Source organism: Sinohyriopsis cumingii, chromosome 9, assembly GCF_028554795.1.
Source record: "Sinohyriopsis cumingii isolate HCF-2022 chromosome 9, ASM2855479v2, whole genome shotgun sequence".
Taxonomy (NCBI): Eukaryota; Metazoa; Mollusca; class Bivalvia; order Unionida; family Unionidae; genus Sinohyriopsis; species Sinohyriopsis cumingii.
In genome coordinates this window covers 56,027,105-56,040,300 of record NC_142969.1, presented here as the reverse complement: position 1 = coordinate 56,040,300, position 13,196 = coordinate 56,027,105, and the positions used below count along the sequence as shown (strand labels likewise).

The 13,196-nt window shown below is 39.5% G+C and overlaps 1 protein-coding gene across 2 annotated transcripts in view; it reads right to left on the bottom strand.

The window, feature by feature from the left end:
* The window catches only part of LOC149791865 (uncharacterized), a 32,230-nt gene extending 21,377 nt beyond the window's left edge, over positions 1-10,853 (bottom strand). The window contains exon 1 of one of the 2 annotated variants that reach the window (XM_089970364.1): positions 9,062-10,853. In XM_089970364.1, the coding sequence (XP_089826490.1) occupies positions 9,062-9,124 (63 nt within the window). In that variant the 5' untranslated portion in view covers positions 9,125-10,853. Of the gene's footprint in view, positions 1-7,920; positions 9,036-9,061 lie in introns of those variants that run through there. The other variant, XM_089970365.1, reaches the window with a different exon arrangement.
* Between the last annotated feature and the right edge of the window lie 2,343 nt (positions 10,854-13,196).

Here is a 13,196-nt window from a genome sequence, read left to right as displayed (position 1 = left end):
TCGACAATCGGACCGAGCCAAACAACGAAACGAAGCAGAACTCCTCTTGCAACAAGCCGGACTGTCCAAAGACACACCCTGTGGCATTCCTGAAATACAAACATTGCAAAATGTCCTAGCTCCATTCTACACCTTGAAAGTACACCCTCAAGATGTGCGCGGACCTCTGTTGTTTCGAGGGAAAGACTTTAAGGATGGAAAATACATTAATGTCTATTATCACGATGACCATTTCGATACCATTACCAGTATCACTGCATTCCTGGGATACGGTTATTACTGTGAGAAATGTGACTATGGTTATAATTATCGAGAGCAACACAAACATTGCAGATTGAAATGCTCAGGATGTTTGGCCCCTCCACCCTGTCTGAGCGAAGGACAAGAAAGAGTACATTGTCCTGCTTGTCTGCGCATGTTTGTCAGCCCTGCCTGTTACCAACAACATCTGAAGACGCAAGGTTCACAGCAGAAATGTGCTTGTCAACTGCTGAGATTGTGCCCTACGTGTGGACAAGGCATATGTACCAATACGGCCAATGCACACGTATGTTCAGGAAAGAAAAAATGTCACATTTGTCACCACATCGTGGACTTGGAACACCAATGCTACGTGCAAAAATACCAGCCCCCACCAGAGAAAGAGGACGGTCACAAGAAGAAAGGCAATTTCATCTTTTTCGATTTTGAATGTATGCAAGAGACCGGCATTAACATTCCTAATTTCTGCGTGGCTCATCGAGCATGCGAGAAGTGCTTCAAGAACCTATCTTCAGTCATTGCCCTCACTGCAGTAAGATTCCTGTAGGACGTGAAAAAATCTTTCGGGGACCGAACACGCTAGCCGATTTCGCCCGATGGGTCTTAGACCCCATCGACAAGACGTGGAGCCAAGAGATCATCGAACGTTATGGAGATTGTCATCGTCATGCCACGGTGACGGCTCATAATTTCTCCGGATACGATGGACAGTTTCTTCTCAGATACTATATGGAACAAGGCACCGAGCATCGTAAAGTCACTTTGAACGGAGCCAAAATCATTTTCATGCAAGTGGGACAAGTACAGTTTAAAGATTTGATGAGTTACTTGGCCATGCCTTTGAGTCGAATGCCTAAAACGTTTGGAATGACAGAAATGGCTAAAGGGTACTTTCCACACTTTTTCAATACGGAAGCCAATCAACACGGCGTTCTACCCCATTTACCTGAGGCTCACTATTACAACCCCGAAAACATGCGTACCTAACAACAAGAAGCTTTCTACGCTTGGTACCAGGCTCACGCCTCGGACCCTTTCGACTTTTAGGAAGAAATGTTAAAGTAGTCGTTCCGACGTGGACATTTTACGACATTGCTGTGGAAAATTTCGAGAACTGTTCATGGAACATGGAGGGGTCGATCCTTTGAAAGAAGCTTGCATCATTGCCAAAGCGTGTTCCTTAGTGTATCGACAACGATTCATGCCTGAAAACACCGTAGCTGTCATCAGTCCTCAAACGACCAACTATGTCAAACGTCAATACTCGGTCAAAGCCCTACGTTGGTTACATTACTTGTGCGACAAGGAAGACAAATGGATTCAGCATGCCCGCAACGGAGGGGGCGAAAAGACCGTCGGAACGCATTCGGTCGATGGCTGGGACTTAGAAAACCCCAAGATCGTGTACGTGTTTAACGGTTGCTTATTTCACGGATGTCCCGTCTGTTATCCTGACCATGGCAGTAAAAATCAGTTTTTACAACGAACCATGGAAGACCTGTATTAGGCCACTTGTCAGCGACGCCTAAAGTTAGAACAGGAAGGATACCAAGTGGTGGAAATGTGGGAACACGAATACGATCACCGTTTGAAAACCGATCCCGAGTTTAAACGCCTCGTGGAAAGTTACCAGTGGGTGGACCCCCTAAACCCAAGGGATAGTTTGTACGGAGGAAGGACCAATGCCACCTGTTTGCTGTACCAAGCCGACGAAGAGAAAGGAGAAGAAATGAAATACTTGGACGTGTGTTTGCTGTATCCCTATGTGTGCAAATATTGTCGCTTTCCTGTAGGGTACCCACAATTGTTCACGGAACACATTGACCTGAAAAACATTCGACAATACGAAGGCCTGATCAAGTGTAAAGTTTTGCCGCCCATGGACTTGTACCATCCCGTGTTACCTAACCATTGCCAAGGCAAACTGATGTTTCCTTTGTGCCGTACTTGTGCCGAAACGTGCAACCAAGATCAGCCTTGTCAGCACACCCAGGAAGAACGTGCCTTGACGGGAACCTGGGTCAGCGTGGAATTGTTCAAAGCTCTGGACATGGGATACCAACTGTTAGAAGTGTACGAAATTTGCCACTTTCCCAAGACACAACAATACCACAAGGGTGACCCCACGCAGAAAGGCACTTTCGCAGACTACGTAGATGCCTTTTTGAAACTGAAGCAAGATGCCAGTGGCTATCCTTCCTGGTGTCACATTCCTGAAGACCAAATACATTTCAAAGAGAAATACTATGAACAAGAAAGCATCTCTTTAGACCACATCGAGAAAAACGAAGGCAGGCGATTGTTTGCCAAAGTGATGTTAAATTGCTTGTGGGGTAAAATGGCACAACGCCCGTGTTTACCCAAGACGGAGTATTTGACCGAACCTTCCCGCTACTTCCAGATGATTCACGACAAAACCAAATTCATGAAACACGTGGACATCGTTCGTGAGGATTTGATCTTGGTCAATTACGAAGAAGATCTGGTCTTTGTACAAAACGACCCTTTTGGAAATGTCATCTTTGTGGCTTACGTGACAGCTCATGCTCGCTTAAAATTGTACGAAGCTTTAGAACTGTTAGGGGAACGCGTCCTGTACTTTGACATGGACAGTTGCATTTACATCCATCACCCGAGTCAACAGCACCCTGACATCGAAGGAGACCGTTTAGGAGCCTGGACAGACGAGCATCCCGACGACAAGATTCTAAGTTTCGTCAGTGGCGGTCCCAAAAATTACGGCTACGAATACCGGGACCCACAAGGAGAAGTGCACACGACGTGCAAAGTGAAAGGACTGACTCTGAAATATCGTACCAGTCGTGTGGTCAACTTTGGGGTATTGAAAGAATCCTTGGAATCCGGAGAGGATGAACATTTTAAAGTGACCACCTATCAACCGAACAAGATTGTACGTTTACCCACTCACCACATCGTCAGTCGACCCTTGGAAAAAGTCTATCAAATCGTGTACCAGAAGCGAGTGCGACTTCCCAATCATTTCACTTTGCCGTATGGACATGTTGGTATAAAACTTTGGTTGTAAGCGGATAGCCACCCACCAGAAGGATGACTTTGCCACAGCAAGAATCGAGTGAGAAACCCGATGAGAACTCCAAGTTCAAACCCTACCATTTTCCAGTTTTCTTGCCTGACTATTGTGATTGTGCCCGTCGATTGGACACGTTTCAAGCATGGCCTACGGATAGGAAAGGATTACCTTCTTCGCATATTTTAGCTTGAACAGGATTTGTCTACTTGGGACCCGAGTCAGGATTGGGATATGAAGTACAGTGTTTCGCTTGTGGCCTGAAGTTACAAATGGATCTATGTATCTATAAAGATTCAGCTATTCTGGAACATACTTGATGGTCTCCGCACTGCCCTTACCTTTCTATGGCCTTTCCACCCATGACATTACGGTACAATGATGACGTTACCTTAGAGACGGTACCTTCCAAAACAAGACATAAAAAGCATAAAAAAGGAACGATGTACAAGCTTGAGACTGCATTGCGACTAGTATAAAAAGGGGCTATGGTCAAGATTAATAGTTCATTGGGACTACCAAGACCGAGCAAACAAGATGAATACTTTCAGAGAAACACAAAACAAGTTTAGACAGGCACAATTCAAGTGTGGGGTTTCAGAAGTGGAATGCGATTGTGAGCCTTGCGATGGATATGATGCTGTATGTTGTGACCTTAGCGATGCCGTAAAGCATCATGGGAACTTTGTTCTCACTACCCCTATCATGGAAAGTGATGCTGTGTGTATCAAACCTGAGGGATGCGAAAGCGATGCCACTCGTCCTCTTGGACATTTTACTGGGTTTTGTTTTAAAGGTGGATGTTCACCTTCACGTCTACCCCCCTACGGATGTCATCCAGCCCTGAGCAAACTCCTGCCCATGTCACTCAACCCTCATCGAAACGAACCTGTGAAAGACAAATATACGTTTCCTGTGCGTTTGTCGGAATACTGCGACTTTGAAAATCGTCTTCAATCGTTCAAAGGAAAATGGCCTGAGTATCTGGGAGGCCCGACCCCCGAAGAATTAGCCAGAGCCGGATTTTTCTACTTGGGCGAAGGAGAGAAAGTCAAGCGCTTCAGTTGCGGTGTGTCACTTCACCACTGGGAACCGCAAAATTCGGCCTACGTAGAACATGCTCGATGGTCACCAAACTGTCATTACTTACCCTTAGTGGGACCGAGACATTGAAGTAACTTACCATAATCTGTTCATGGATACTTTACACGAGAACATTCGTGCTTTGCCTGTGGAGTTGAGAGAACGCATTTACTGCGAGCTGGTCAAAATACAAGTCAAACGTAAAGAACAATTGCATCCGTTGCGTCACCGGATGTTTAATCACTGGTACCTGAATGCTATAAAAGGACTGATTCAGTTGAAAGTGTTCCATTGGACAGACATTGATCAACAACTCCCTGGTTTTAAAAAGGATTGGTCTGTTATTGACTATTCTATCTACTACAATGTAAACGTACTGCATCGAATTCCAGAGGAAGAGTTAACGAATTACCGACATCTTTTATAAAATGTCAACTTAGTGAAAGAGGAAACTTCTGAACGAATTGTAATGTGTAAATTAGTGACTAAACGATTTAAATTTGGCACTGAAGTAAAACCATGTCTGTGCAAACGGTACATTTCTTCTGTCAGACAAAAGAGGATTTAGTATGACCTGTTTATGGATACTTTACAAGAGAACATTCGTGCTTTGCCTGTGGAGTTGAGAGAATGCATTTACCGAGAGCTGGCCAAAATACAAGTCAAAGGTAAAGAACAGTTGCATCCGTTACGTCATCAGATCTTTAAGCACTGGTACATGAATGGTATAAGAGAACTTATTCGTCAGAAATTGTTTCAGTGGTCAGACCTTGTTCAATACTTCCAGGCCCCCGATGATCCACGTGTTGATCATTTTGGTTACTTCGAGATTCACCTAGTACAACACACTGAGGAAGACAAGGTAAAGGATTACCGACATATTTTACGTGGAATCTACTTAGCATAAGAGGAAACTTCTAAACGAAGTCTGACGTTTCAGTTACAGATGCAACATTTAAATTCCCCACTGGAGAACGAAGATCTCTGGCTAGAAAGTACATGTATTGTTTCCGAAACAAAGAGACTATAAAAACAGGCTGCCATGCCACGACTTTTATCGCATGTAATCCAACAGATTCCGTGGAAGGAACTCAATGACCATATTCAAACCGTGGATCATTACCATCGATTATTACAAGAACTGTATCCATTCAATTTGGGTCGACAAGTGGTGTGTGTCTTAGTGACTTGTTTTCTGGGATTTCGTTTACCAGACGATTCCTTGTGGACTCTTTACGAACAGTATTTACCACCCATTCAACATGAAAGTGGTGCCTTTAAATGTTCACGAGAGACTCCTTTTGCTCAAAGCCTTAAGTTTTCATCTGGATACTTCTCAACCTCTACGGGGAAAAAAAGATTTGTCAACTTTTAGCTACCCAAGAATTGTATGACGATGTGTGTGTAGCTTGTGACTTACACCCCCAGTGGACAGATGTCCGTGCCTGGAAAAAATGGGATTTTAAGGCTTGGACCCAAGAAGTGGTCCAGTATGCTCGAGAGTTGTGATCCTTCCTTTCAACGTCCAAAGAAAAAAGTTGCTTTTCAACCTGTGTTAGTGACGGTGCCAGAAGAACCCGTCACCCAGGACAGGACTGTCGTGGACATCCCTGAAAGACCCTTTCGGGAGGACACTTGTGTGACCTTACCCACTATAGAACTGGTCAGAACTTTACCCAAAACATGTTGTACAGACACTTGTTTCTATTCCACGTTGATGGTTATCATGTGCCTTTTATCGTTGTACTTAAGCCTTTGGCTTTTATGTATTTTTGTCTTTCGTATTCATGTTTAAAACATTCAATAAACGTGTTCTGAAAAAAGTATATAAACTCTCGTCTTGTTTGTTTTCGTGTCACAAGTGACATTCCTGACGCTATGGCTACTTCTGCTGTCTCTGCTCCCTCTTCCTCCACTGTCAAAGCCATCGAGGAACACTTAGATCGTGCCAGTTGGGAGGCTTTGTATCTTCGCCATCCCTTTAACATGCTCATTGCTGGACCTAGCGGTTCAGGCAAAACCAAATTCGTCAAACGTTTGATCGAACATAAACATCATTTGATCGATCGACCACCTCAGCGGATCGTGTGGTGTTACAAAGAGTGGCAATCGGTGTACAGCCTCTTGCGAGAAAGTCAAGGCGATTCCATCGTGTTTGTGGAAGGCATTCCTAAAGACGACGGCATCGTCTCTGACTCCCGTCAAACCCATTTGGTCATTTTCGACGACATGTTAGGAGAAGACGAAGAAGAAATTAAACTGGTTTACACCCAAAGGGCATCATTGTAATGCCAGTGTCGTTTACATCACTAAAATTGAATGGAACATAATTGTCAATCATAGCAAACTTTGGACTGTTCCTAAATAGCATTTTAAACATTTCATCTTGTTCCATTGCACAATTAAGAACGGTACTATCCATTGCCAAAAGATCATGATCAGTACATTTATATACTTGTACTTGGAGAAATGTCATAAGTCAAAATAGGTTTATGTTCAATAGGGCAGTGTCATTAACAAAACATGTTCACTGACACATAAAAAATTAGAAAGAAAACATTTTTTCTTATTTTTATTTGCTTTTTTCTTTTTATTTTTCTTGTTTCCATTTCTTTTCTGCACCAATTCATGGCATTATTTCATGTACAAAGTAAGTCTAGGCTTGGAACATCAAATTTTTACTTTACATAGGGTCCTCTCCCTTACAAAGGTTACATATATATAAAACACCAACAAAGATTACTTTCATCAATGAAAATAAAACAGAAGTCATGATTATCCAGACTTAAGCAGTATCTCAAAATGAAAATTAACTCTTGGCTCACAAATGAAAAAATACACAAGACACAATCTGACTTCAGTTATATGTCAAAGTTAAAATAGCCCCATGTAGCCACAAATAAAACAATATACAAGTCACAAGGAATCAAACATGAATAATATGTTGCAGTGAAAATGAGCTCAATGCATCACCAATACAAATAATATACATGTCAGGTGAGCACAAGTTGGAAAAATGTCACAGTGGAAATAGGCTCCTGTGCTCAACAATGATAATATACACAAGTCATACGTAAGCAGACTTCAGTATTATGTCACAATGAAAAAATAGCCTCATGTTGCCACAAATGAAAATAATATACAAGTCACAAGGAATCAAACATGAATAATTTGTCACAATGAAAACAAGCTTATGGTGTCACCAATGGTCAAAATATACAAATAATCAGTATTCAGTAATGTAAAAATGAAAATAACCTCATGGGGTCAACTATAAAAATGTACATAAACCATAAGTAAGCAGACTTCAGTTATATGTCAAAATGAAAATAGCCTCATGGCATCGCAAGTGCAACCAATATACAAGTCACAAGGAATCTAACATGAATAATGTCACAATGTCAATATGCAGATGGGGTCACCAATGAAACCAATATAGCATTCAAAAGAAAGCTCAGTTCAATAATCTCATAATGACAATATGCTCAAGGGGTCACCAATAAAAGCAAAATGCATGTCATAAATACCCCGAATTCTATGGGAAACTTGTTCACGTGGTCACAGGGTATGGTGCAAAAAAGACCTGTTTTGATCTCTGGGTCTAATGTTAATTTTCAAAAGCATATTAGAGTTATCTCCCCCTTGCTTGAGCATAGGTGGCGCTATACATTTTCGCATTTTGCATAAGGGTTAGGATTTTAAAGAAAAAGAATGTCCCCGGCTTTCCTCACTGGTTATACTGGTTATTTAAAAAAGACCTTGTATATCTTAGGTATAATGCAAAGAACCTTTAATTCCCTTTATTTTGGTGTATGATTGATGGGTGTACTATGGGTTATTGAGTATACAGCTTAGCCTTACTTCAAATGTGCACCTTTCAAAAAAGTGCTAGCTCTGCTTGGTCATTTTCACTTCCTCAACTTCTGAGGTAAATTGTATAAAAAAAGAGCCAATAACTTTTTTTACATTTTATATATTTAGTAATTCATTCATTGCACTTTCAGAAGCTGGTATTGTCTAGTCTGGCAAAATTCATTTTCCCTATTTTAATAGCTGCTATGTATAGTGTACTTTAGACTAATTCATACTGATCTTTTAACACAAGGGATCAGTCATTTTAGTTAGCAGTGTGCTTAAATCATGTAAAATTTCCAAAAGTACAATATCCAAAAGAAATATCATCCACATTACATTAATGTAGCATAGAGGTATGCAAACATTCTCTCCGCTGTGCATGTTTTAAATGCGAACTACTTCACCTTACATACGTCACTCTCTCAAAAGTACATATTATCTGGTGAGCGCCACCATAGCTATTAACAGACAAACTTAAACACAATTTATTTATGACTGTTCTCTTTGTATGAACAACATATAATATAGCATTTCTTTTGCTGCAAAAGCAATATTAATAAATATCTGACCACCACTTTTTTTATTATGTTTTATTATTCTTCAGATCGAAAACGACGAAATCTATTCAAATTCAAATAATATTGCGCCCGGCAAATGTTTTTAGCCGGTAAAAGTATGAACCGTTCAAAATCAATATCAAAATATAATTTCTTCGGCTTGAATGAGCATCAGCCTGATTAAAAAAATGACGCAGACATAGTTAGATTATTTTTTAATGAAGGCGTATTAACAAAAGACTTTCGAAGCACTTACCTGCACCGAAATTTTCTTCTCGCCTAGTCCCATAGCATGGTGCCGGAAACAAAAGACACGCATGCGCGAAGATGGGATTTCCAATTGTGTGGTCAGAAGACGGTACGCTTTTTTGTCGGTGTGAGATCATAGCGAAGTAAAAGATGAAATTGGGCTCAGTTTTAATAACTATCTTTTATAATAAAATAGGGATAGTAGATTTTATTTTTCTGGTTTTCAGAACTGGGGTCTTTTGTCTTTGCGTGATGAGACCCCAGTTAAGGGGGAGTTAAATAAAGACACCACTTTCTACAAAACACACGCACACACACATATGATCGTTGTAAAATTTCAAATCCTACAATTTGTTTCAAATATTTATGAAACTTTTAAAACTTTTTCACTTGAAATTGGAATTTGTTTGTCTCTAGTCATAATTGGGGACGCGTTTTACCAACATGAATCTAATATTATTTCTTATTTATTTAGTACCAGTACCATCAGCTTAAGCTGTCAACATACTTAAGCAGTTGTGCCGGCGTGACTTACAAGAATGTTTTAGAAAACTTTTGGATCATTTTAGTCAAGGTGCATGCGCACATGAGGGGAATGAGTGTTTTGAGGTAAATACTTATTTGCTTATTTTAATTTTTACAAAAATTGTTTTGTTAAGCTTATACTTCTGTTACATCACTTCATAGAGGGAATACAGTTATTATTATTTTAGTGACATCACTTTTTGGCAGACACTTAATCTGACATATTCTTAGCATAACAGTTTAATTAACTGCATCCCAAGAGTACTTTTTAACATACTGTATTTAGTAGAGTACTTTTGTCACTTTGTTTTCAATTTTATTTGTCTTTAGCTAAAATTTTGTCAAGATCATCATGTATTATTTAATGTATTTTATTATGGAAGTGTATGTTCATTACCACTAGAGGAAAGAGTCTTCAGTTATCATATTGGATGTGTTATCAATATATTGTATGTTCAGTTTTTGTATAGCAGTTACTGTATACATGTGATGACAAACCATATATCATACAGTTCATCATTTGATGACTGATTTCGAACCCAGATTGTGGATTAGAATCATTATGTCCATCCATCTACCATGTTTGCTGCAAAACCCCAAGATTACACTCTCAGACAGAACTCTGCCATACTTTAAACGTTATTTTTATTGTATCAAGATGTGCATATTGGTTTACCTTAGTGTTTGTCCAATCACAGTGTTAACTGTGAGTTCTAGTTGGGTGCATTGCATTATATCTGTGCAACTATATTAGACCCCCAAAAATGTGTTTCCTATTGTTCTGGTTTTAAAATTAGGGTAGGGAGGTGATTTTATGTTCTCCAAACATATATACTAATGTGATTTTTCTGTTTTTGTTTTTTTTTCACCATGGGGGGAAAAGTTTTAGGGTCAGCAATAAGAAACAGGGATGGTCAGGCAACAGGAAACATTTTTGCCTTATCTACCTGTAGGATGGACAGTGTTATTTATAAAAATAAAATATATTGAACATACCAAACATAACATAAAGTTCAAAGGACTTTGGAGGCATAACCTAGGATTCATCCTTCCAGAAAGAAAGAAATGTAATTTCAGATTCTAAGGAGGAAATTGTTTCTTGTACCCCACTTAAAGCCACTTTGAAAGCACCAATTGCAGTGTCTCCTAGCAAAGAATTTACAAGCAGTGGACAAGAAGATTCAGTCAAGTATGGTGATTTTGCTTGCTTTCCTTATACATCCTACTGTAATAGCTGAAGAAGATTAATATTTCTTTGATGTTGCCCATCTTTTCTCTGACCCAAATCCTTTTTAACAGGATAGAGAAAAAATTGTTGAACTAGAGCAGCAGAGAGGGTGAACAGACCATAAAATTCCGACAAAACAAATAAAACAAACAAATAAATCATCTCGTAGAAAGGTCAAGATTTTACAAATAAACTTTTCCTTGAGATGTTTTATTTCTGTAATGGACGATTGTACTAATGAAACCTCAGTTCGAAATAGTAGCTGAAAAAATAAAGTACTCTACGTGTTTATTTATTTCTTGTTTATTTTTTTGACGACCAACGTTGGTAGGTACCCTCTCTGCTGCTCCTCTTCTGCTGATATTAATTAAATTATTATGTTATAATAAAATGATACATCCAGAATCTCATACTGCAAGAACAGCTCGAGAACGATTAGAAGCAATTAAAAAATTTCTTCCTGTCAAAGACTCATTTAGAAAAAATTTACAAGCGCAGCAAGAAGCAAAAGTTGAGTATGAAGAAGACACTAAAAAACTGTTTAAACCCGTCACTGCAGCCACTGAGAAAGTTGCAACTGTCATCAAAGAAGATCTTCTTCCGGTATCAGAAAAAATAGCAAGAAGAACTAAACAGGCAAAGAAGATTTTACGAGACCTTCCAACTGACATAGCTGCGGCTCAACCTCCACCTGTTGGTGAGGAAATACTTGAAGGTATTGGAGAACTTCGTACTGAAGTCGCCGATGTGAGAGAAAAACTTGCATCTAAATCCAAATCAGGAGGAGAGAGCTTAAAATTAATTGCAAGATTTAACGAAGGAGTTGTTGAGGAAATTAGAAAAACTGAAAGAGAGAAATTACCTGAGATGATATCAAAAAATATATCTAATAAATCTAATTTTTTAAAACCCTCTCATGAAAAAATAAGTAATGATGATTTCATTAAATGGATATATCGCGTATATTACAATAAAAAACAAGCTAGAGGTCAAGAATTTAAAAGATTTAATGAAGAAGTAAATAGACTTAGAGGGAGACGGGAACAACTAGGACAAGGAGAGTCCTCCCAGTATCAGCTTCCTCCACCTCTGCAACAAATAAAACAACAGCAATCTTCTTCGTCGCAGCAAATATTGAAGTCGGAACTTAAAAAGGCTGAAGAGCTACTTAAAAAATCAGCAAAAAGATCACCCTTAAGACTATTTAAGAAACCAACAGAAAAAAGAGAACAGATGTTGGCAGAAAGGGATGATGATGATCCTGCTGGCGCTGTAGGAAGTGGTTTTCCGACTGCAGTGCCAGGAGAAAATAATTTTGTTTGTCCTGATAATATCATCAATGACGTATCACGGTTAGAAGTTCTCATAGGAGGAAAACGTGCCGGAAATAATTCACCAGAAATAACCAATGAAGCAGCTGATATTTGTCGGCGACTATTTCAAGGTGGTATCATGGATATTGGCGTTTACCGAGAACTTATTGATGAGCTCGTTGATGACTAGTTGTTAGATAAATGGTAAATAAAATAAGATGATTGTGCATGATAATCATCGTAAACCCACACAGGTTAGAGCGGTAAACTCACGATTACCAATCTATAGTGTTATTTACGGAAATGGACTTGGTGATGTCATTCGGGGATTATTCACGAGGATAGCTCCAAAAGTAGCACCTGTTGCAAAACAATTATCGATGAAGGCTATTGATATTGTTCGTGATAAAGCTCCTGGTGCAATTGTCAATGTTGCTGGTAAGGCGTTCTCGGCGATCAAAGATAGACTAGCACGATTATTGCGACGAAAACAACAACCACTAGTAAAATTACCAAGTCCTGAGGTGATGCCCGCAGATGTTAGTAAAATAATAAATCAGGCTGCAAATCAAAAACTAGCGGCGATATCTGAAGAAGCAGAAAAAAATATAACAGCAAATTTAATAGCAGGAAGCGGTCTTCGTCGACGATGATCATCATTTGAAAAATGGTAACTATAATAAAAATGTTCAGGCGCGAATCAGACCCAGCATTTGATATGGAGGCACCTGTCCTTAAGTACGAGTCGGTACGTGATTATCAATTTTATTCTTATGACGCAAGACTACCAAATCAGCGGGGGAGAATCGAATTACAGGTTCATGATACAAGTAGATATTTCTTGCCCGCTGAGGCGTTTATTGAAGTAGAAGGTAGACTTGTAACGGATGTTGTAGCTAATACGGCATATGCTGCTAATTTGCGTGTTGGTTTTGTCAACAACGGGATTATGGCATTATTTAGTGGCGCCACATACATGATTGATGGAAAAAATATTGAATCAATTCAGAATGATGTCGACGTTGCTACAACAATAATTGGTCTGGCGAGATATTCTGACGACTTTACAAGATCAG